At 44.4% G+C, this 26,786-nt stretch overlaps 1 protein-coding gene across 1 annotated transcript in view; it reads right to left on the bottom strand.

The window, feature by feature from the left end:
- Positions 1–26,786, bottom strand: part of LOC126456037 (adenylate cyclase type 3) — a 418,454-nt gene that overhangs the window by 97,312 nt on the left and 294,356 nt on the right. Inside the window, exons 12-14 of the mRNA XM_050091793.1 lie at positions 16,482–16,762; positions 9,039–9,114; positions 2,104–2,329 (exon numbers count right to left, since the gene is read on the bottom strand). Coding sequence (XP_049947750.1) covers positions 2,104–2,329; positions 9,039–9,114; positions 16,482–16,762 — 583 coding nt within the window. The remainder of the gene's footprint in view (positions 1–2,103; positions 2,330–9,038; positions 9,115–16,481; positions 16,763–26,786) is intronic.

A 26,786-nucleotide genomic window follows, 5' to 3' on the forward strand; every position in this document is an offset into this window, starting at 1 on the left:
CATTGTCAATAAGTTTAATGATTAATAATGTGGTTTCACACATCTGCACAAGTGTATTTTCCAATCAGACTTCCCACATTCATGCTGCAAGAGTATAAGGTGCAGTCCTTTGAGTTAATGTCAGCATAACATCAGCTTACCTTCCATGACAACTAGAACACTGTTCACATTGGTGAGTAATATATTCCCATCAATTGATATGTAGGCTAATGCACAATATAAGTACACAGGTGCATCATAACACTTGTTGACACTGAGGAGAGTTAAAGTGTGTGGAATTGGAAGGACTTGCACTGGGAAAGGATAAAATTAGAGGCAGGAAGATTGATTTTGTGGAGTTATAGATTTAGAATGGAAAGTAGGAATGAATGTAGTATTGGAGGATGGCTGATACAAACACATGTGATCGGAAGTTGGAATGACTAGGATGGTGCAAGAGCACCCAAAACCCAGGGTAAAGGGGGACTAACACCCCCACACCATCCAAAACTCATAGGGAAAGGAAAAAATATGTATGGTGCAGTCAGGATTGTCTTTCAAGAAAATGATTTAAAACTCAGTATTACATAGGTTATTAACTGGGTTGGAACTGGAACTGTTTTATGGCTACTTAAACGTTACCATTCAGCTTCCAAAATATTAAAAATACTCCATACCCACAGGTACAGATTCCCCCCCCCCCCCCCCCCCCCCCCCCCCCCTACAAACTATTGTATGGGTACCTTGGGACAGAGAACAAAATGGTAGTTGTGAAGAGGAGAGCAAAGGGAAGTATGGAGAAGAAGGGGGGGGGGGGGGCTCTGATTTGGGGTAGGGATTGGGAGTACTTGATTGGACACATTAGAAGAGAGAACTGTCAGGAATAATTTTGTTTTCTGTGAGTGGTAGTCAGCTAAAGTTGAAGTGGGGGAAGACATAGAGAACTGAGATGTGCAGTTCATTAGATGTGTTTGTGCAGCCAGGCAACATATTTGGATTGGAAATTAAGGAGAAATGGTGGTCTTGGAGTCCAAATTGTGGGATTTGTAGCGTATGTGGAGATGTTTAATATCAGCAAGGAATGATGGGATTTTGACACTTTGGTAGAGGATTCACGTAGTCAACGACTGAATGGGTGTGGAAAGCAAGACAAAGTGTATGTCTTCATGAATTAGGAGGAACAAGAGTTGCACTCTATCAAGGGAGTGGTTTGGTAGTTTTGGTACTCTAGACCTACATAAATGATGTAGTAAATACTAGGATTATTGGTAGTGTTGTAGCATGGTAGTGGAAGAAACATACGTAAATGTGTAAGACAGAACCTGGGAGACAATTGTTTGTTTGATTTGCACGTAATTAGAAGTGCACATCAATCAGTATTAGTTCATTGTTTATTTCATATCCTTGTAGAATTTAAACTGAATTTTGTAAGCAATGAAAATTAGTTGATCATATAACCTCTGTGCCTTTATGTCGACAGAGACAATTTCAAGTTTGCTATAAATACTAATTTATATTATGAAGGATAACTATCTATAACAAAAAAGTTCCATAGGTTATGTGGCCCTTTAGGCATCCTCACTCAGTTTCTAGACTATTCACTGCTTCTAGTAAGACACTGATCGCATATGGAAAGAAAGTGATCGTTGTGACCGAGATAATGCCTGATAGGTATGTTACAAACATAACATACAGGTAATGCAGGCACGGCCATAACTAATCAAAGCTACTAGGTAGCCTACTGGTAGCCTTGCAACTCTAGGAGGGACTAATAGAATTTGAGAAGAGTCAATAAGTGGATGAAGACGACGTGGAAGAGGATCTTGGTAATGAGGGCATAGGAGAGGATACATTGGATCAAGGGCTTGTGGGTGTGTAGGATTTTATTCTAATATGCCTTGCCTGTTCAGGTTTCAGAAGGCAGGGTTTCGGTTTTAGTTGACGATCGAGGGGATCCCAAGGTATTTTAATGTGACAGATATTCCCTTTAGTACTGAAATTTTCAAATATTGAAGCGAAATGGAACACTTGCATTACCAGAGCTTCGATTTCAAGAGCATGAGGACTCAGTGAGTCGCGAGGATAATTATTAGTGCTGGCGTCTGTGAGGGCCGGACGGCGCACCTGAGAAGTTGGGCATGGAGGCGAAGAGCACGCCGACCTCGGCGTAGCTCTGGCTGTACAGCTCCTCGTGCTGGCGCTTGCGGCTGCCCATGAAGTGCGCGGCGACGTGCGGCGGCAGGATGTTGTACACGAGCGCCTCGTTGCGGCGCCGCATGTCGGCAGCGCGCTCGCGCTGCTCCTCCACCTCGGCGCGCCACACGAACAGCACGCGCATCGCCTTCTCCGTCTGCAAAGACGCCGATACACAGACGGTACCGCAGGCAGTGGGTACAGGTCACACAGCAGGCACAATCACCCAGCAGGAGAGAAATATTGAGATACTCAGTGGCGTATTTTATGACTTTTGATTTTGCGTTTCTAGTATTGAATGTAGGAAATGATTTGAAATGGTTCCAGGGCCCACTCTGGCTACTTTCGCGCCCTAAAGTCGTCGGCACACGGGACGCGATAGCTAACGGTGATGTGGTGCTCTACGAGTTTTGTGACATCATTGCCTGCTATTTCACGTTGAGGAGCCGTTTCGTCACGTGAGACACAAAAGCTCTAGGATATTTTGGCAACGTGCCACGTAAAGTAGAGCAGTAGAAAGGAAGAAGGCTCCCTGCGTCATGAATGGAAAGCCATACTGTATCTGTCGCATTCACTAGAAGCCCATATTCGTTGATTGTCATGTTATACGTTATACCCTACGAATATGCGCACATCAAGAAAAGTTTTGTATCAGCCCGGTTCCCAGAACTCCTCAAGATAGAAGTTGACTGTGGATACTGTATCACAGACATAGTCCCTTTATATATACTAAGATGGTATCTGTTCTTTTGGACATGTCCAAAAGAACAGGTACCATCTTAGTATATATATATAGTTAAGGCTCACCGGCCACTTGACCATCCTTCTTCTGTGTGAATGCACAAACAGTGCCCGAACTCTAACGGGAATCGGCAACGCGCCGCGAGTAATGAGTACATTGGGTGGGGGCACTACGAGTGTAGTGCGGGACAATACGTTGAGAATGTGGGTTTCGCGGGAGGCGTGCCAGAGATAAATCCCTGCAGTCGCGCTCCTCTGTGTCCTCGGTGACTCAGATGGATAGAGCGTCTGCCATGTAAGCAGGAGATCCCGGGTTCGAGTTCCGGTCGGGGCTCACATTTTCATCTGTCCCAGTTGACGTATGTCAACGCCTGTAAGCAGCTAAGGGTGTTCACTACATTGTAATTACATAGTCCCTTTGTTCAGAGATGTCACTAAACCCGCCCAAAGATGTAAACAACCATGCATGAGCAACGCCTATTAGACGGAGTGGGACCGACAGCCGATCAGTTCCAGTCATTCCACCAGGAAGGACGTACACGGCTCGTGATGTCTGTAGTTCAACCATGCCGAGACGGTCAATATCGCCATTAGATCGGGTCTGCATTGTTACTTTCTTCGAGGAAGGGCTCCCGATAAGGGAAGTGCCCAGGCGTCTCGAAGTGAACCAAAGCGATGTTGTCCGGACATGGAGGAGATACAGAGACACACGAACTGTCGATGACATGCCTCACTCAGGCCGCCCAAGGGCATGGATGTGTGTGATGTCCTTAGGTTAGTTAGGTTTAAGTAGTTCTAAGTTACAGGGGACTGATGACCTCAGATATTAACTCCCATAGCGCTCAGAGCCATTTGAACCATTTTTGCAGAATAAATTCTAGTCTCTGTTAAAACAGTGTATTTTGCAAGCACGAGATCTTCTCAACGACAACTGCAAGGATTCAGCCTTTACCGTGCTGGTCAAGATTTAGTTGCATGTGACGGTTACCGTAAATCAGTGAAATTACATCAACCGTTGTCCCGTACTAATAACACCTTATATTCGCGAACAGGATGTAAAATAACGTTAAATAACTGCCATGTGCAGTCTTCGGGATACAAGCGCTAGTGGCCCTGAATGAACATAACATGAATAATGTTTTACTAGTTTCAGTTTGTTGAATCTATACACAGGATGACACTAATTGTAGCCTCTGACACTGCGATAAATAATTGTTTTGACTTCAAACTGCGTAGCCTTTAACGGGTGCAAAATGCTAACTGCCAGTTTATAAACTTCTCGAGAAGTCAATGGAGTGATAAGGTGATGCTAGATGTAGTGAATAAATCAAAGTATCCAAACCCAAACTGAATGTTTAGTCTATATTAGCTGCATCCAGCATTAGTTCTTGGCCATAGCTGTATCATTTCCTGTACATAATGAATGTGGAACTGCGTATTTCATTAATCTGGAATCCAAACTCGGACTTTCTACGAATATGAGGGGTCCTAAATATCGTGAAGATTTCTGACAGCCGTTTGAGTACAGTCTTTGGGCTAAGGAAATTAATCTCCCAAAGAAATTTTAACACAGTTTTCACGCTACAGAAAATAGCTATAAATAATAACCAAAAACAGTAATCAGGCTTATCGTGAAGGTATGTTTAAAACATCTAGGATTTCAACTACACCATGTGAGTACATATACGAATTATTTATGCACTTGGAAAATAATTTTGATTACTACTGGACAAGCAACTCTGTTCGTGTCCTTGGAAAAGGACTTAGAACGAACTTATGTGTAACAAGAAAAAATAGAAATAAAATTCAAAATAGCATTTTCTAACAAGTATTAATTGTACACTAAATTGCCCAAGAGGTTATTAAAGCGAACTTATTTAAAAAGGCAGTTGTAAGGTACCTGTTAAGCAATGAATTCTGTAAATATGCTACTTAAATCTTAAATAAATCTGTTTAGGCGCTTTCTAAAAACTGTAACACAAGTAGTTATAGTAATAAAACATCTCCGATATTTCATATCAAAGTTCCGCACTATAATGTTTCTTTTTTGAAAAACTTTACTGCAAAACTTTGCAATGGCTATTATTAAAGTCTTGTCCTCTTTCTCTGCTCAATATGTCACTAATAACGGAAGGTTGCTGACTCAGTTTTTCAGACAAGCAAATGGGAAATTGTGCTACACGAAATCGGAACTAAATATCCTCGTGTTCTTGCCATCAGGTGCAGATCCACTGGATGGAAGGAAGGGGAGGGAAGGGGTCTCGAATATAACAAGGAATCATACAGGGTGAAGAAAGGTTCGCACACTCGGACTTTGCCGTGCGCGAAGCATACACATTCTAGCAGTATAGAAATGTCACAAAATTTCGCCCTGCTCATACTTCCAGCAGTAAATGGACGTTAAGGATTGGCAGTCTGGCAACACTGTAGTCACTCATATGGAAACTACTTCTGTCAGCATATGGTAGTAATGCTGTGCAGATTGTGCAGTGGATAGGGTTGTGGACTAGTATACAGGGGGCTAGGGTTCAATTCTGGATGAGATTATTTGTTTTTATTTGCTGAATGTAATCTGCGTGGTACGTTATCTGGCGTCTTAATTGTCATACAGTCATTACAGTGGGTCTTCTACAAAACATTTATACTTAGGTACTACGAACACAGAAATTGAAGTACAATCGTTTTCACTGGTCATCTTTTAAAGAAACCTTTTGCACGTCATGGACGCGAATTGTTTTGCACCTCTGCAACTATTAGTTTCCAAACTAGTTTTCTATGTGCCCTCCCCCAATGATCCCATCGATTAGTACCTACTATTATTCTTGTGACGTTCAGGTTCATTACACTTCGTTAGGACCTTCCGTAACCAGTGCTTAACAAATAATTTCCAAACTCGGTTACCATTCGTATATATTATCACCATAGAACCAGTAATTATGCCTTTCAACACTGAATCTGATAAGCGCTTGCTGTTTAGTATTCCATGCGTTACTACTACTACTACTACTGCTACTACAACGACCACTATTACGACCGATGGAAATGTGGAAACATCACGCCAGTTACGGTTAAGGAAACAGTTTGATTCGGAAACGAAAATTTCGCAATTAACAGTGTCGCGGCGAATCATGCACAAGAAGAACTGTAAGTGAGATGATGCGCGTTAGGTGGAACAATCCGCCGTGACTAATTAGCGCTGTTCACCAGAAAGGGACTAGTTGCTAGCAGAGTAACGCGCCCGTGACGCACTCCATGTACATCAGTACACATATCATATTATTTTCTAGCGGTATTCTAAAACAGTGAGGCAAACGTATAGCATACACAAACGACGAGTATGTGGATATGTTTCTTGTCTTTCGTGGACATGATAACCGGGCTGGTGTTGCCTCTGGTGAATATGCAGCTAGATATCCTGATCGACGTCATCCACATAAAAACATGCTTTGTCTTCGGGGGACATATTCTCTCCTTCGCCCGCATCTCGTGGTCGTGCGGTAGCGTTCTCGCTTCCCACGCCCGGGTTCCCGGGTTCGATTCCCGGCGGGGTCAGGGATTTTCTCTGCCTCGTGATGGCTGGGTGTTGTGTGCTGTCCTTAGGTTAGTTAGGTTTAAGTAGTTCTAAGTTCTAGGGGACTTATGACCACAGCAGTTGAGTCCCATAGTGCTCAGAGCCATTTGAACCATTTTTTTTCTCTCCTTCCAGCATCGCGTCACGGAGGTCATGCACAGACTCGCCGTACTCCAGCTGCAGGGGAAGCTATTCTGGAGGTCACACATCAAGAACCTCAGCGAAGTACAATTAGCGTAGCAAGTCAGCTGTGTGTGTCACAACGCACGGTCGTTGACGTGTTGCACGAGCATGGGTTGCACTCCTGTTTATGCGACACCTGCATCCTGCAGACCGTTGTCTGCTGGTGCAAATGATTCAAATGGCTCTGAGCACTATGGGACTCAACTGCTGTGGCCATAAGTCCCCTAGAACTTAGAACTACTTAAACCTAACTAACCTAAGGACAGCACACAACACCCAGCCATCACGAGGCAGAGAAAATCCCTGACCCCGCCGGGAATCGAACCCGGGAACCCGGGCGTGGGAATCGAGAACGCTACCGCACGACCACGAGATGCGGGCACTGCTGGTGCAATTCAGCGAATGGTTCCAAAAACAATAGGGAGCAAACGAATACTTCATGGACACTGTAATACGGTCGGATGAAGCAGTCTTCACTCGTGAGAGTGTCTTCAACATGCACAATGCCCACCGTTGGTGTGACGTCAACCCGCACGCCACCCGCGACTATGAATATCAAATTCGCTTTGCATCAACATCTGGGACAGAGTACTGGGAGACAGGACTTGGGGTCCCCTACATGTTGCCTAACCGGTTGACGGCACAAGGTATCATGCATTTCTTTCAGACGATGTTCCTGAAGCACTGGATGAAGTTCCACTTCAGCAGAGGTTGTGGTCCCAATATGATGATGCATGTCCACATCTTGGAATTAATATGCGACGATATTCAGACAGGACATTTCCAGGGAAACGGATCGGACGGTGACGTTCAGCTGCATGGCCTCCGCGTTCACATGACCTAAATCCCCTGGATTTCTTCCTGTGGGGACACTTGAAGGAGCATGTGTATTCTTCTCCGCCTACATATGTGGAAGAACTGATAGAGCGTTTTCAGCTGCTCTTATATCTGTGGATGCAGCCATGTTGGGAAGAGTCCAGAGCTGTGTGATTCAGCGCGTCGCGCATTATTTAGACGTACCGGAGAGTCTCTTTGAGCATCTGTCCTTTTGTAAACGTCATGCGGTCGTAAGTATGAAAATTATTATTATTATCACTGGTTGCTAATGTGTTACATCTGAGAGCACGTACTGCACGTTGTATAAACGACCAGTACTACGCTTGTCCGTCTTCTTTTAGAATACTGCTGCGCGGTGTGGGATTCTTACCAGATAGGACTAACGGAGTACATCGAAAAGGTTCAAAGAAAGGCAGCACGTTTTGTATTATCGTAAAATATGGCAGAGAGTGTCACAGAAATGATACAGGATTTGGGCTGGACATCATTAAAAGAAAGGCGTTTCTCGGTCTGACGGAATGTTATCACGAAATTACAACCACCAACTTTCTCCTCCGATTGCGAAAATATTTTGTTGACACTGATCTATATAGGGAGGAATGATCACCATGATAAAATAAGGGAAATCAGAGCTCTTACGGAAAGATTTAGGTGTTCATTCTTTCCGCGCTCTATACGAGATTGGAATAATAGAGAATTGTGAAGGTGGTTCGATCAACCCTCTGCCAGGCACTTAAAGGTGACTTGCAGGGTATCCATGTAGATGTAGATGTATTTTTGAAGTTAATTTGTCCTCCGACAGGCCATTTGTTTCAACTGTCTATTTCTGACTTGTCTGACCACGGTTTTGTTACTGTCACCGTTACAAAACACTGTACTATGTAAATGTCGGATACGTACGGCTTAAGAAACGGTATATACTACGCTATTATATGACAGATTGAAACTGGCAAATAAAAACAAATACGCGTCAATCCACAATCGAACCTTCGACCTCATGCATGCTAACCCAAAACGCTATCCGCTGCACCAACTGCACAGCCCTTCTCCTATAAGCTGACAGAGGTAGTTACTGTACATGTGATTACAATGTTGACAGACTGCCAAGCTGTAACGTCCATTTACTGCCGGAAAGATGGGCAGAACGAAATTTCGTAGAGACATTTTTGTGTTGCTAGTATGTGAGAAATCGCGCTGCAAAATTCGAGTGGGCAATTTTTTCTTCACCCTGTATATATCAAAGCTGTATTTAACACAGGACACTTTTCAATGGTCTGTTAAGAGCACAATTGTTATTATTCTAATAAACATTTTATATATTTTATTGTTGTTATTATTACAATCCTAGGCTCCTCTGGCACGTTAAATATGGGGATGACGGCAAATTATATTTTGTGAGGGTTGGGGAGTGACGGTGAAACATTTTGAACCGAACGCTAGATCCTCACCTGTCGCAGTAGGCATACGGAATATCTTTACTGATAACTGACAGAATTTTTAGTTGATGCCGAGGAGGTTCATGGCAGAGACTCACGTGCCTGGCGACGAACGCGAGAGCCAAGGTGACAGCCAGCAGCAGCACTCCCAGGGACAGCTCGGCCGGCGCAGAGCTGCAACAGAAACCACAACACGTGTCTCGACATGCAGCCACTAGGAGTCATTTTCATCTGCCGTGTTAAAGCATTATAAGTCTAATTAAAACATTTATTACCTAAAGTGTCGATTAGTTTCATAATTTTGAGGGGTGTTTCGGATGAACACTTGTTTGGGTAAATTGTAGCGTAGTAGGCCTGTTCAGTAGGCGGCTGGGCGAGCTCGAGCGCGGTAAAATGGGATAACCAGACGTCATTATGTAGCGCAGGGAAAGTGCAAACTGTGCGTTGTTTTCAAAGGAATGACCGTGTGTTAAACTGGCCATAGTCTTAAGCACTAGGCGGACTACTTAAACTGGACATTGCTTAAAGTGAATTTTAAAATTCGTGAAAAGCAACATTACGGGCGGGACGACTAGCTGCATAGAGCTACCGTGTGACAGGCAGTTGCGTGATAAGTTTCACAATTTGAAAATTGTATACTAGTGTAAAAATTATCTTCAAAATAAATTTTCACGACTTCCCAGGTTTTCAGCTGCGATTATTTCATCGTTTGGACCTACACACTTGTTGCGAGTAACTTTTTCCGCAGTGAAGAGCAAGAAATCTACTCTCAGAAGCTCACTGACGGATTTCAACTTAAAAGCATTTGGATCTGAATTTGATGCCGGAATTCTGAATTTATTTCGCTATCAGTGTACTTAGCCGTTTTGTGACATCTTCAAAAGTTTTCGGTGCGTCTTTTTGTCTCGATTTTGTGGTGTAATGGCTCTGAGCACTATGGGACTTAACAGCTATGGTCATCAGTCCCCTAGAACTTAGAACTACTTAAACCTAACTAACCTAAGGACAGCACACAACACCCAGCCATCACGAGGCAGAGAAAATCCCTGACCCCGCCGGGAATCGAACCCGGGAACCCGGGCGTGGGAAGCGAGAACGCTACCGCACGACCACGAGATGCGGGCATTGTGGTATAAGAAAAATGCATTTGATTCAACACATCACCATTCTGTTAGAACTCAATATTATTCAGTTATCCTATATAGGCTGATAGGAAATATTTTGAAAATTCTTATACAAAATTATATTGTTACTGGTCTAATAGGACAGCTTCGGTGATTCCCGCCGATGACGAATGTTACGGCTGCAAGAGGTCCTTCAACCTGACGCAATGGTTACAAGGACAGTCCGATGTGGACTCAAAAATGATTTCGTAAACACAAAAGTGTATGGAATGTAACCATATCATCAGATTTAGCATTACTTTTTCATTTTACTTGAAAAAAAAACTGAATCACTAAAGTCTCCTTTTTGCGTTCAAAGAAGGCTACCCCCTTTAGCGGTCTAGGGAAATCACGAAAAAACTAAATCAGGACGCGGATTTGAAACGTCCTCCTCCTGAAAGCGAGACCAGTGTTCTGACTACTGCGCTGCCTCACTCAGACGTTCAACAAGAAGGGGTACTTCATAGGACCACGCCACATCAGACCATGAAAATCTGCCAGCTCAGGTACCCTACCTCGAAGTCATTTTCGCCAGAATGGTTATAGTGAAACAAAGATCAAAAGGGTATTGCGCACTTGACCAACAGTGAAATGCCTGAGCGACGAAAATGACGATGTGGCACCCAAGTCTACGACCTTCTCGCCTTGCCAGGTGATATTTCCAACAGGAATGTTCATATTCTGCAGAAACACGATGTAAAGTATGTTTTCCGACCGCCATATAAGATTAGCACCGTTTTAGGGTCTCTTCAAAATGGTTCAAATGGCTCTAAGCACTATGGGACTTAACATCTGAGGTCATCAGTCCCCTAGACTTACGACTACTAAAACCTAACTGACCTAAGGACATCACACACATCCATGCCCGAGGCAGGATTCGAAACTGTGACCGTAGTAGGCGCGCGGTTCCGGACTGAAGCGCCAGAACCGCTCGGTCACAAAGACCGGCTTAGGGTCTCTATAAGATGATTTTGCTTTGCGTAAGGCTGGTGTCCGCCGTATCCCTCACAGATATGACACGTCATACACTGGTCAAACTACAAGGAGAGTGGCGGAGCTCTCTGTTGCGGGCCAACGTCTTGCTGCATCAATAAGCTCCCCATCAACCATGTACTGCATTCCGTGGAATGCATCTTTCATGGAGGCGAACAGATGGCAGTCGGGAGGTGCGATATCCGGGCTGTAGGGTGGATGACAAAGAACAGTCAAATGAAGTTCTGTGAGCTCATTTCGGGTGCGCAGACTTGTGTGAGGCCTTCCGTTGTCACAGAGAAGGAGAAGTTCAAATGTTCAAATGTGTGTGAATTCCTAAGGGACCAAACTGCTAAAGTCATCGGTCCCTAGGCCTACACACTACTTAAACTAACTTATGCTAAGAACAACACCCACGCGCATGCACGAGGAAGGACTCGAACCTCCGGCAGGAGGGGCCGCGCAGTCCGTGACATAACGTCTCAAACCGCGCGGCCACTCATCTCGGTGAAGGAGAAGTTCGTTTGTATTTTTGTGGCGACGAACACGCTGAGGTCGTTTCTCCAGTTTCCTGAAGGTAGCGCAATACACTTCAGAGGGAGGACAACGAACTCAATAACCCCTTCAGAGTTCCAGAAGACCTTTGCCATGACGTCCGTCTAAGGGTGCTGTTTTGAACCTTTTATTCGGAGGACGGGTGGGATATCGCTCTATGGATTACCATTTTGTTTTCGGTTCGAAGTGATGAACCTATATTTCATCGCACGTGTCGATGCTCGACAAAAAATTCTCGCGATCAGCCTCGTAATGCGCAAGCAGTTTTGCACAGATGGTCCTTCGTTGCTGTCTATGCTCATCTGGTAGTCAGCGAAGAACCCAGCGGGCGAGCAACTTTGAGTACCTCCACTGATAGACGAGTGTGTCAGCACTACTGACAAAGACGTTCAGTGAGCAGCGAGCTGTTTGATTGTGATCCGTCGATCACCTCGAATGGAGTGTCCGCATGTTCCAACATTGCAGGAGCGACAGCTGTGTGCAGGTGGCCGGCACGCGCGAGATCGGACAGGTTTGCGCGAACTTGCTGAGGTGATGACTGCCACCTCGTCCAAAGACTCACCGTGCTTCACTGAGAGGCGTCCGGAGACATTCTGCAAGCGTCTGTGAATATTTATTTGTGATGTTCTGGTTTTCTGCAGATAGAAACTCAATGACATCTTTCGGCTTGGATTACACCTCCACTACATACAGCGCCGCCACCGACCGGAACTCCATGAAATTTTAGGGGCTGAAGCGGGAATATTCCATATTGTCCCACAGCAAATTGTGTATATTTCAACAGAAACTGACAGAGAAAGAAGTGTTTTGCATTGCTTATTGAAAGCCCTCGTAGTAACATAAGGATTTTCGCGTGCACTTTCAACTGTTGGCATAGTTTTATTCAGTAAACGTGGGAGTCTAAATTAACAAGTGACGTCATAGATAAAGATGGAGGTTTTTTTTCTTAAATTCTGCATGCAGTTCTGCTCTATTCCTGGTTAAACAACAGAGGGACAGATGTAAGGCTTCTTGCTCACCTCCTGGTGATTAATATTCACTACCAGTAACTCCTGACGTTGGTCGTCGTTGGTTGTGTTTTGGCGGCAGCTGTAAAGGTGTGTTTGTTGTCTTTTTACATATGCCTCAGGTACCGAGATTTTGAATTTCCTTGCGCAGTTCTTTCGAGGTGAATTTGTGACTTGAAAATGATAGGTTGTGTACTAGTCGAAATACTGGTGATTGTTGGAGACGTCTTCTAGCTGCATTCCCGAAAGTTGTATAAACGCTTTGTCTATTTTAGTACTTAGATGCGAGATTACAAAGAGCAGCTCTGTTAATAAATAAATTTAGCCTCCGACTCCAGATTTCTTAAAGGACGGCCTTTTACTGCAGCTTTAGACTGTGGAATGCGGCCTGGATTCTTGTGATAGAAAACAAGCGTTTTTTACCACTTTGTGTGGGTTTGCAAAAAGGAGTAGGCTTCACCGTCTACTAGTTCAAATGGTTCAAATGGCTCTGAGCACTATGGGACTTACTGCTATGGTCATCAGTCCCCTAGAACTTAGAACTACTTAAACCTAACTAACCTAAGGACATCACACACATCCACGGCTGAGGCAGGATTCGAACCTGCGACCGTAGACTGAAGCGCCTAGAACCGCTCTGCCATACCAGCCGGCCGTCTACTATTGAAATAAGGAACAGTTCAGTCGTGCTTAAGCGTGTGATTGATGTACGATAAATTATGTAATTTTTGTCTCGCGGGGCCGGTGAAGAACGGGAGACGTTGTGGCTCAAAAGTAGTATTGATGTAGCAACAGAGTGAGGTGGATGCTGGAGACATCCGTGAAAGAACCACAACTTGAAGAGAAACATGGATCGATAAAATAGGACCAATGAGTCACTGAAAAGGAAAAGGCTTGGAGAGACGAAGAGGGAAATTAACAAGAAATCAATTGAATTTTTCTTCGGAGAGGTATGCCGTAACTAGAGATACATTTTAATTGAAACAGAAAGTATGTAATTTTGTTATGGATTTTCGATGGACGGTTGGATTTCTTCCCTATACAGCTCGTTTTTATCTGATGAAGATAAAATACTGTAGCTGATTCGTATCAGAAATTCAAATATTTCATGAGACGAGGATACATCACACACGCGTTTTTGTGACATAGTACAATGATGAGATGTCTTAACAACTACGTAAATTTTTCCTACGTTGTTGAGCGTGGTACACTTTAAGAAAAATGAAACAGGGCACTTTTGTCACGAACAGGAGAAAGATGTGTTCATGGAAGCAAAGGTAGCACATGACACAGAGCGCCGTGTGACGTAAGAAAATCTTTCGTCAGTTTCTGCAACTCGTTAAAAATACTATAAAAATGCTGGTCACGCCTTATTTACTAGTCCAACATCTAAAATAAATTCAATACGATTCACCAAGTAATTACCGGACATTCTGTGACTGCTTGACCACTTCGTTGCAATAGTGAAAATACACCGCTAATCTCATATCTCCAATCATGTTGAAGTCATCGGAGCTATTTAAGATATGGACGGTGTTGTATTGCCCAATGGGACAGCAGCTGATTAGTAATAACAAAGTGGTGTTATATCAGCTTATGAGCATTGAAATATACGTCTGACGACAGAGCACTAATTCCAAAATTTTGGCTTTTGCTTCGACTTTTCTGTTGAACTGTCATCACTATCGCTCATACAAGAAAAATCTGCGTCTCGCAGTTTACTAATGTTTAAGAAAACTGCTACAGTTTTAAGCATTCTTAGCCAGGAATCAATGAACGTTTAGTAAACATACGTATTTGGCCTAAGATGGAACAAAAGAACGAGCAAATGTAAAGAGAAGTAAAACGGTGCTGTCTGCATGGAGACTATCTGGTTCAGGCACCACGGGCAGCGATAAACACCCTTATCGTCGGAACGCAATATTAAGCAGTGTGGATGTGTCGCTAAGTAATCGAATTATAGACATCTTCGAACAGAGTCCAATATCTGGTGCGTAGTCTACTGGAGAAGTGTTACATAGCATTAGCTAAGTGGTGTAATCCTAAATGTTTTCAATGTACGACATGTTAGGTTAAAGCGAAAGCAACGGATAAAAGAAATGCGGACTGTGGAGTAAAACAGAAGGTTGTAAACTTTCCTTTCAACATGTTCACCTGCACTTGTGTATGAGAATACATCTTCATTGATTTCTGGAAGGACGTATAACATCTCGGCTTCTATAATTTTCTTTATGTCATGGTAGCTGTTAAAAACAGACGCAGCTGAAAGCGGCAGAGATCTCCCATAATACAAAACGGCACACAAAACAGTCGATTTAAGTAACCATTCGATATATGCCTGCATAATGCTCTCTCGGATATTGCTTGGTTGTCTGTAACGCCCTTCGCGTGCTTGGGTATATTGAAATCCCGATATCCGCTCTGTTGTGACTCGCTTATGAGAAGGTGGCTTTTTATCTTAGGCGGCTTCAGTTAGCGTCAAAAGTATTCTGCGCAAAGGGAAGGACATCAGCAGCCTACAATGCAGTTTGCATTCGGGGCAAGAGGGGATCAAATCACCGAGTGACCATCCAGGTTTTAGTTTTTCCATGGCTTTCCTAAATTTACTTTCCTATCCTTTTGCAGTCAGGCCTTAGACTTCACTTTTAAAGACTCCGTCCTCGACTGATCTTCCACCTCCCATGTTCTCCTGTGTTGGAACAAACACACGGAACATTTGGGCAGACAATAATATCGTACATCCGCAGACATGCTCTGATCCCCCTCACCCCCTGGTTGCTCCTCTCCTCTCCCATCCCCGCCCCCTGCCACGCCTTCGCTGTTGTGTCCCCCCTACCCTCCATCTCTACACCCTTCCTCTCCTTTCCAAAGGTGGCTTCCATCAATTCCCCATCCCAGATGATGCCCTCTCTCCCTCCCTTTATCCCTCCTATCAACTCTGATCCTCAGCCCCCCCTCGTTTCCTGTGTCCTTTCCCTGGGCTCCCTCTCCCCCCCCCCCTTCCATCTTGTGTTTTCTCCCCACCTAACCTCTCCCTACCCCCCTTCTGCCCCCCAAGTCCTTTTGTATTTCCCCTCCTCTGCCTTCCCCACTCCCTGTCGCGTCTGCCCAGCACCTCCCACCCCTCTTATAGGTCCTCATCCTCCATTGGCTCCTTTCCCCCCTCCCCCCCTTCGCTTTTCCTCTCCTTCCCCTCTTTTTCATTTTCCCATCATCTTTCCAGTTTCCCTTCCACCTGCTCTCGGCCGTGGTATGACATATTTGCCAACCTTTCAGTGCAGTGTTCCACTGAATGTTCAGTGTTGTTTCGTCTTTCCAAGTGTTGCGAACAGAAACCATGCTGTCGCTGGGTGTGAATTTTATATCTTTTGCGAACAGAAACCAGACTGTCGCCGTGTTTTTTAATTGTCTGTCTATTATTTTACCTGTCTGCTTCATATGTATTTTATTAGCATCATCGTCCCTTTGTTTATGTTTTAAGTTCCACGATTTTTTCGCCATGTTACCATTTATGTCTCCGATTTTATGGCCTCTTTTTATTATATATTCTCTTCACCTTTCTAAAACAAAGTCTGTAGGCTGAAGAACGGCATACTAAGCTGCTGCCAGCCCGCCCCCTTCGGGGGGAATCGAAATTCAATAAAGAAAAAAAAAGTACTCATTTGTTTGTCTGTAAATGTACATCAGATCTATTACTTCCGTTCCATGTGGCGAATTCCTTTGTAGGCGTCGTTTTCTTTTCGTCTCAAAAGTATATTAGCGCAGTTTGTGTAACGTGTGAGGGACATCTGGCGCGGGCCGCTTTGTAAGTTGGCGGGACAGGCAGGGGGGGCAGGCGGCTTACTTGGGCCAGTTGCTCCTGGCGATGGCCTCCTCGCAGCGCAGCGCGGGCGCCAGCAGCGTGCAGTTGAGCGCGACGTGCGCGGCGGCCAGCAGCGCCAGCAGCAGCGCCTTGTAGCCGTGCGCCAGCTGCACCGGCAGCGACGCCGCCACCAGCGCCAGCACGCAGAACGACGACACGTAGCTGGGCAGCAGGCACGCGTCCCACGGCCCGTGCCGCAGCATGCCCGTGCAGTTGCTCGCCACCGCCGACCACGTGCCTTCCTCCGGCGACACGCACGGCACCTGCCGACGACAAGCCGTTTAATACTGGCGAGCAAATAAGAAGGCAGTTGCTAAACTAGTGTCCGAGTAAGAAGGCGGGTGTACGAGGTGTGTGAGAAAAATAATGATATTGACAACTGACGCTGATAACGCCGCGAGCGATCTGGCAACGCTGCGTTGTTCTACTTGTGTAGACTGATCTGCTCATCGTTTCGAAATGCTCAGTCTGATTTTCAGCTCCGTATAGCAATCACGTGATTTCTGAGAGCGCCATCAGTGAAGCTGTGTTTTTGTTGTGTATTATGGAAACAGAACAGCGGAATTTAGCCCAACTTTATGCCCTCAAGTTTTGTGTTAAACTTGAGGAGTCTGCGACTGTGACTTTTGAAAAGTTGAAACAGGTCTGTGGGAAACATTCTTTATCAAGAGCACACGTTTTTCGGTTGCACTAATCATTTCTGGGGCGCGTGGGATTAGCACGGCGGTTTGAGGCACTGCAGTCATGGACTGTGCGACTCGTCCCAGCGGAGGTTCGAGTCCTCCCTCGGGCATGGGTGTGTGTGTTTGTCCTTAGGATAATTTATGTTAAGTAATGTGTAAGCTTTGGGACTGATGACCTTAGCAGTTAAGTCCTATAACATTTCACACACACACAATCATTTCTAGAAGACAGAGAAAACGTTGAAGATGAACCTCCCTTAGGGAGACCTTCAACTTCAAAAACCGATGAAAACATCAAACGTGTGCATGCTCTTGTGAGAAAAGACCCACGTTTAACATTAAGGGTGATGGGTTACCAGTTAACACTTTCAAACCTTGCATCAAATTTTGACCAAAGTTTTGCACATGCGAAGGGATGTGCCAAACTGGTGCCAAAAAACCACATAACTGGGCAGGACAGTCGATGAAATGCATGCGTTCATCTTCTTCAGAGTATTACCAATGACCACGAATCGTTCATTCGTGTGATCACAGGTGGTCAATCAAGGATGTTTGAGTACCATCCTATGACAAAGTGGTAAAGTTGCGAGTGCCACATTAAGAGACATATCGTCACCTGAAAAAGTCTTGAATGAACAAATCGAAGATCGTTACAATGCTGATTTTCCAATGGCTCCGAGCACTATGGGACTTAACATCTATGGTCATCAGTCCCCTAGAACTTAGAACTACTTAAACCTAACTAACCTAAGGACATCACACACATCCATGCCCGAGGCAGGATTCGAACCTGCGACCGTAGCAGTCGCGTGGCTCCGGACTGAGCGCCTAGAACCGCTAGACCGCTGATTTTCTTTTTTGACACTGGGGGTACTGTGCATAATGAATTTGTTCGTCCAGGACAAACTGTCAACCAGATGTCCTTGAAAGGCCGAGGAAAAGGATCAGTCGAATGAGAGTGAACATTGCAGACAAGTGGTTGCTACATCGTGTAAACGCCTCATGTAACATGCCCACCTCAGTCATGGTTTGGTTGACTAACTGGGGGGGGGGGGGGGTATGGCACTTAACAGTTAGGTCATTAGTCCTGCAATTCGAAAGTTACATGTGTCCGCTTGCCGGCCGCGGTGGTCTCGCGGTTCTAGGTGCGCAGTCCGGAACCGTGCGACTGCTACGGTCGCAGGTTAGAATCCTCCCTCGGGCATGGATGTGTGTGATGTCCTTAGGTTAGTTAGGTTTAAGAAGTTCTAAGTTCTAGGGGACTGATGACCACAGCAGTTGAGTCCCATAGTGCTCAGAGCCATTTGAACCATTTGAACATGTGCCCGCTAAAAGTGCACGGATCCAGTCAGAGGAGTCAAACTACAAAATGACGAAGTTAAAACACACATTGTAGAAGGTATAAAAGGGTAGCCCAAATCTAAAAACTTGGAAAACACAGGGATAAAAGAGTGGTCTTTGGAATCGGGACAAAAACACAAGCCTTCTATGGACACTGGGCGTTGCATGATGTGGTAAGTAGTATTTGTTTGGTTGAGTCCGGCTATGCATTGCAAGAACGAAATTATAAGTATGTACTGACTCATCAGAGAAAATATGCCTGATGATTCTTAAGAGCGACACTCTGTATCTCTGATCATTATAACAGCGATAACACTATGGAACTTACACGAAGGAAAGCCTAGCAACCCAAACATGTATACTGTAGAATATCTTTTCCTTGAAAATCATTCCCCACTTTATTATTTACAGAACACTGCTACCCTGCTACTGAATTTTTCAAAGACAAATTCGTGGAATAATATTCGATGACACTGGACCATGCTGCTAGTCCTGTAGCCTCTGAGACACCCTTTCTTTTAAGGAAAAAAAATGTCAGCGCGGTATGGGCTGAGGATGGGTGGCAGTCGGGAGCTGTCTGTGGAGGGCGCAGCTGATTGAAACAACTCAGTCATGTCTGGCAAGGAGCATCTCATGAGAGGGTGGCTGCAGAGCCCTCAGTACATGGCAGTTGTGTGGCGTTGACCTCGGTGGCCAGAACACTACAGACCCTGGCATTATGGAAGTTGTTTGAGCACATGGCCTGCTATCGATGGTGGTGGTGGTGGCAGTCATAGCGGCAGTGATGGCAGCAATTGTTGCAAAGGCAGTGATGGTGGCGATGGTGGTGGTGGTGGCAGCAATGGCGACAGGAGTGGTGAGTGCAGAGTGGGGCAGTGGAGGTAATGTGGCCTTCATTTAAAATAAAGATGCAGTTGTAACCAACCTATTCTCCTACATAAAGCAGTAACTGCTGTCTTGTATTTATGATAATCTTCATGTGTATTTGGAAGCAAAGCTCAAAGTTTTGATGTATTAATATTATAAAATACAAAATAACTGTAATTGTTTTTACAAGCACACTATCTGGCAGTTTTTGAATTTCTCACCGTTTTTACAGTGAGTTATGCACACTATTACAGTAATACACCACAACAGCTGTTGTTTTAATAAGGGATCTGTCATGTATTTTATAGTTAGCAGAATCTAGGACAAATCAAAGCATGATTTTTTTAACAAGATACTGGTGTAAGCATATCAGAAACATCCCTAAAACATGGATATTTTTTTAATGGAAGCGTTTTTACATTGGAACAGCATAGAAGCTGACTCACGCAATAATTCACAATAGCAGCCATTTTGCTAACCCACCGATCTCCCACTATCTTGGATCTTACAAGTTTGATTATGAAGTGATACTTTCGGGATAAATCTGTCAACCATGTATACTGCACAAGCTCACCCAACAAATAGGACGACTCTTTATACCCCAGTTTTATACTGTATGTCTCGGACGTTTCCATTCATTTATCACACTTATTGACATAGTATAGATTGTTTATTGCACTGTACACTGAGATACGTGTGAATCTTGTAGACTTAAACGAAAGAACGTGTTAGAGGGTCGCTGACAGATGGAGGTGCGGTGGAGACGAAGGCCGTCCCGGGACGAGGCGCCGGCCCGGTGCGAGTAATTGGACTGCCACTCTAGACGCCGCCGGCAGCTGCCGAAGATGTCACGGGGCTTTCGCAACGAAACGCTGCGCGATGCGCGCTATCAGAAATCCCATTTCCTGACCTCGGCTGTTCTTTCCACCTGCTCTGCTTCGAGCGCTGGCTGGAAAAGCAATTCTTGATGTCCGAAACTAGACTGCATGCTGTGGAATTCTCGAGATGGGGAGATTGTTTATGACTATAACTTTTATTTTCAAAAAACTGAGGACGAGCTTCAACAATTGCAGCAATCGCTTCTTACTGTGGTAAGATTTTCATTAAATATTTATTTTTTCTACCCATGTTTCTGGTTATTAAGCCGTCGCCTAGCATTGCTGACATGTATGATGTAGTGTTTTATAGTACAAACATAAGTAGCTACGAATTTACACTCATTAAAAGAGTAATCCGCAACACTACATATATAGCGTAATGCATCCACAATCAGAGAACATTAAAACAAATAATTGGAAAATCGATTAAAAAATATTGAACTAGGCATTAAGTCATGCTTGGCAGTGTTTAGCAGCGGTAAATAACTGAAGTCTGTTTGCTGATTTATACGCTGTTCAGGATGGTTCTTGCAGAGCCTCTTGACGTCAAGCAGTGACAGTTTCTGTCCATTTGCCCAGAGTGCAGTTTTTCTAAGAGGGCTAGTTGGAAAGTAAGGAACGATCGGTTGCGAAATGGAAACCACAATGAAAATCCGGGGAAGCTTTGCACAGACGTGCTGTGCAGTCTGTCTAGTAAGACAGTTGATAACGTCACGTTCTGCTTCTTAGTTCTGAGCGCGCAGTGAGCGCGTAAAGTTGACTGGAAAATAGTGGCCTCCGCGAAGTATGGGTGCCTGCCGTGAGATTTCGCCTGATTTCGTGCAATCCCACATCACGTAACCATCATCCATTTCCTTCTTCCTGACTGTTCTCTGTCGCAACTACAGGGAAAATGAGTGTGGAGTGTTTAATCATCCACCAAACAGCCCGTAATTGGCACCCTTTGATTTTCTTCTCTGCTTAAATGAACAGCTAACTATGATGACAATATTCTAGCACAGACAAAAACATACAGTCCAGTTAGAAAATTGGCGGAAAGCACAGGAGGCTGTTTTCTATGACGAGGGTAGTGGGGAAATAGTACAACACTATGACAGACATTTAAGTCGGAGCGGTGACTATATAGAGAAGTTGCTGGAAGTTGTAGCTAAGCGCTGCAAATAGAACAGTTTTGATTTTCACTGCTATTTCCATTTCGTGGCCGATCGTTCCTTACTTAACTAGTAGTCCTCGTACAACCTTAAACAATACTCACCAGCCCAATCCTGTCGACAGCACTTTTAAGAAAATATTAAAATAAGATAAATACTAGAATATGAACCATCTGTCCCCCGACAGATACCCAAAAAACAGGTATATTAGTATTTGTTGTTGGTAGACGGACTAGACTGAGTACCAAAATATACAACAATCTGGAAAAATAGATATTTAGCCATCTACTTTATCACAGAGACAAGATGCAAAAATTTACTTAGCTACGGAGATAAGCAGTTCCCTATGAACAAAAGCGGAATATATCGTATTAGATTCAAAGAGTGTGGCCCATATTTCAGAGCAAAAAACAGATCTATGTGCGCCAGGATTAAAGAACAGCATGAGAGCTAGAGACTGCATAAACCAGACTCTACTTTTGCACAACATTGTCTGGAAACCAGACATAATGCTGTAGTAGATGTAGAATACTGTAGTCGGAGCATAATGAACTCAAAACTATAACTGTCTGACATGCTGGAGATCGGGAAGTACCTAAAGAACCATCCTGAATAGCTACTAACTGAGCCGACAGACTTTATTTACTTATTATTTCTAACTGCTGTCAAATCTGACAGTCCAATACTTTTAAATCTATTTTCCAGTTACTTATTTATTTTATTTTAGGGTCCTGTAACCGTAAATTTATTAATAAAGATTAATTTCTTTGATGGCTGTAAAATCTTTACTATTTATTTAAGAATGAACTCACAAATTGCAATTATGATGCCATCAGCTGTAGAATATTTCAGAAAAAATAAAAATTTATGCCTGAACAGGACTCGAAGACAGATTTCCCGCTTGTTGCAAATGGTCATCTTAACCACTTTCGCTGTCTGAGCAGGCTTTTAGGAGCGCCCCAACTCTCTTTTTGTCCTGGCGTCTACTTTCCATAGTGCATTGCAAGGCAATGACGAGAGTGTCTCACCCCGTACAGGAATCATGGTAATATAGGGTGCGGCAGCGTTCATAGCAGGCAGCAACTGTAATTTATGTATTACCTCTTATGTCAATTAATAGTTAAAGGTATTCCATTTACTAATGTGTAAGTCATTGTCCATTACGTGGATTACGTTTTGAATATGACTCCTGTCAAATGATGCCCCCTCTGCACAACACATTCATCTAGGGTGGCGTTGGAAACTTTCCATAGCTCGGCGTAATGTATTCCCTGGGACACAGCCGACGGCAATTCTGGTGCGATCCTTCAACTCAGGAATGGTAGCCAGAATTTGCATGGATTTCTTTCGACAGACATTCCCCGGTAGAATAACTTCCCGTTTTGGTGACATTTCCTGACCGCCTCACTCACCTGACCCTTCATGTGCAGAATTTTTCCTTTGTGGCTACCTGAAGCAATAAGGGTTCCGAACACGTCTTATCATCATTCCTGGGTTGAAGGATCGCATCAGAACTGCCGTCGGCAATGTCCCAGGGAATACATTACGCCGAGCTATGGAAAGTTTCCAACGCCACCCTAGATGAATGCGTTGTGCAGAGGGGGCGTCATTTGACAGGAGTCATATTCAAAAAGTAATCCACGCAATGGACAATGAGTTAAAAATTAGTAAATTTCATAAATTTAACTATTAATTGACATAAGAGGTAATAAATAAATTACAGTTACTGTCTGATGGTGTGTTTTTAATATCCTACTATGAACGCTGCCGCACCCTGTATATTGCGAGCTCTAGGAGAGTAGATAGCAGGAAAAATGGAGAGTTGGACCGCTCCAATTAGCCTGATCAGGATGCTTAAGTGGTTAAAGCGACCGCTCGTGACAAGCGGGTAATTCGGTTCGAGTCCTGGTCCGGCACAAATTTTTATTTTTCTGATATTATGCAGCTGAGGTGGAACCACAACTGCGGTTTGCGAGTTCATTTTTAATTGAACGCGGTTGTTGATCGTCAACGCAGTGTCTCAGACTCTGCACCGCAGTTTGGTGTACGCACAACAACATCTTTGGCAATCTAACTGCACAGTCAAATAATAATTGAAAACCTATGTGATAAAAATAAATAATTTGTGAAGAAAAAGGTAAAAGGTGTTTTTCTACACAGGGGAAGTAGTTATGCATTACAAGAGCGTAGGTAACGGCTGGGCTAGGCCTATCTGTATACCTTGGGCTACGACTTACCTTGTCGTGGCTGCAGTACAGCCAGATACCTGTAAAACTCCAGCCGCTGATAGTCAGGCGCCGCTACATGGCGGACTGACGTCTCCAGGTACACCGATCATGCACACCCAGACAACACGTAACATCACATACTCGCGAGTACACTAATGAGCCAAAACTTTATGAACGCTGCTCACTAGGAGACTGGATGCCACCTTGTGACGTTGCAAGCACGTGGCACGGCTAGAAAGGAATGTAAGCGGAACAGACACGAATGGGGAGTCGTTCTAGGCACGACACTTGCCGGAAATGTGGAAATTCATTTGACGAAAGACAGACTCTTATGGCCCAGTATCTGGCAAGGAATATTTCTGAAGCGGCGAAGATAGGCGGCTTTTCACTTGCTACTGTAGTCAGCATCTATGGAAAATGGTTGAAGTATGGTGAAATCAGCACTAGGCAACAAGGTGTTCAGATGTCGTCTCTCATCATATAACGTGGGAGCTGGAGGCTGCCTGCTCTGTGAAGCAGAACAGATGGTTATCTGTGGCACATCTGGCAACAGAGTGCAATACTACTGCAAGTTCAAGTACTTCGGGGCACACCGTTTAGAAGACACTGTCGAACACTGCTCCACAGCCGACGACCCCTACGTGTTCCCATATTTACCCAACGACATCATTAATTTTGACTGCAGGAATATAGGATAGATTGGATCATAGATGAATGGAAACGCGTCGCCTGATAGGAAAACTCACGCTCAGCTCGAGTTCATCCAGGAGAACGGTCCCCCAAAGCAAACATCGCACCACAGACCCAGGCTGAAGGGACAGCTTCACACTAAGGAAGACACTCATCTAGGCTTCCAAGGGACCTCTGGTAGTAATCAAAGCCAAAAAGACAGCTGTTGCGGACCACCTGAATCACTTAATGATTGATGTCTTTACCGACGCCGATAGCAGCTTCCAGCAAGAAAAATACCTGTCACAAGGCCAAAATTGTGCTAAAGTGGTTTTATGAGCATGATAGTGACATGGATGTCTTCTCAACGAAATCCGCCAGATCCGAACCCAGTGGAGCACATCTAGAACGCTATTTTGCGCCATTTCCGTGCCAACAAACACCGGCCCCTAATGTAAGGTAATAACTCATGCGTGCGAAGAAACCTAGTGTCACATACCTCCGGAAATCTGCGATGGACTTGTCGAATCCATGCAAAGCAGAATATCTGCTCCATTGCGCTCCGAATGAGGACCAGAACGCTGTTAAGCATTTATTCGTTATATTTTGGCTCGCCAGTGTATGTTCCACGCGAACGACAGCCTAAGACTGCATCCGCATATGAAAACATTTGGACGCCACACATATAATAGAGGCACGAATGTTACAGGGAGGTTCTACTCTGAGAAAGTTTTGTGCGAAATAAATTCTGAATTTCTTGATGCTGATGAAAGTAATCGCGGAAACGAATTTTGCGGTAATATTTGGATCATTTAAAAAGTCTAACTGTTCTTGTGCGCCTGTTTGTCGCTATGAATATATGTGTTCCTCACACCACGCAAAAGTTTAAATACGAGAGGTATTGAATAAGTAATGGAACACATTTTTTCTTCGACCAGTTTCGGTTGAAAAAAGGTGGAATTTGTTGGGAGGTATTGTGTAATGTTCCTATTTTAACCCCTATAGTTTCGTGAAGTTCCGGTACGTGACGGCGCTATATCTAGTCTTCAAAATGGCGTCTGTAACGGAGGTGCATTCTAAGCAGAAAGCTGTCACTGAGTTTCTTTTGGCAGAAAACCAGAGCATCGCAGATGTTCATAGGCGGTTTTAGAGTGTGTACGGAAACGTGACAGTGAAAACAAAGCACGCGAGTCATTGAACGACGCGTCAACCATCATCACAACAAGCTCGAGCAAACCTGCCCGATCTCCCGCGTAGCGGCCGGCCACACACACCAGTGACCCCTGCAACGTTGGAAAATACGCACACCCTCATTTGATATGATCGACGGATCACAATGAAACACCTCTCTGCACAACTGGACGTCTCTGCTGGTAGTGCTGACACATTTGCCCGCCAGTTGGGGTGCTCAAAGGAATGTGCCCTCTGGGTTCCTCGCCGCTTAACAGAAAACCGTAACGAGAAATGAAGGACCATCTGTGCGGAATTGCCTGCTCGTAACGAGGCTAATAGTGACAATATTTTTGTTGAACATTATCACACACGATGAAACGTGGATTCATCACTTCGAAATGGAAAAAAACGGCACTGCATACAGTAGCGCCTCACCATAGCTCCTGCGAAGAAAATGTTCAGCCGCTGAACTCATGGCGACGGTCTTCTGTGACTGTGAAGGGGCTATTCTGTTTGATATCCTCACTAACGGTGCAAAGATCAACTGCGCAGTGTATTGTCCTACCCTCAGGAAATTGAAGAAACGACTTCAGCATGTTGGTCGCCACAAAATTAAAAAAGAACTTCTCCTCCTGCATAGCAACGCAAGACGTCAAACAAGCCCGCGCACCCGAGCGAAACTCACAAAACTTTATTGGACTGTTCTTTCTCATTCTCTCTATATCCCTAATCTCGTACCTTCCGACTTCCATCTGTTTCGCCCAATGCAAAATGCACTCCGCAGGAAGCAGTAGGTGGATGATGGGGAGGTTTTGATGCTGCAAGACGTCGGCTTCGACGTCGACCAGTAGAGTGGTACCCCGCGGGCATACAGGCCCTCCCAGCAAGGTGATGTAAGGCCGTCGCAGAGAACGGAGATTATATTGAAAATTAGGGTTTTGTAGCCAAAAGAGTGGAGAATAATACTGCATATTGATGTCCTGAATAAAAACAATCTGCCTTCAGAAAAGAATGTGTTCATTACTTTTTGAACGCCCCCTCGTATCATTCAAATTAATGGGACAAGCCAGTGGCTGCGCACTAAATTATGTAAGACAAAATGGGTTTCAATGCCGTAATGATTATCCTCAATGTGCTGTTGGAGGCAAAAGCGTTCTTTTATTGGGAACGTTAAATCAGCTAAAACATTAAGTGGTGAGTATATTACAAAATGGTTCAAATGGCTCTGAGCACTATGGGACTCAACATCTTGGGTCACAAGTCCCCTAGAACTTAGAACTACTTAAACCTAACTAAC

This window comes from Schistocerca serialis, chromosome 2, assembly GCF_023864345.2.
Source record: "Schistocerca serialis cubense isolate TAMUIC-IGC-003099 chromosome 2, iqSchSeri2.2, whole genome shotgun sequence".
In the NCBI taxonomy this organism is placed as follows: Eukaryota; Metazoa; Arthropoda; class Insecta; order Orthoptera; family Acrididae; genus Schistocerca; species Schistocerca serialis.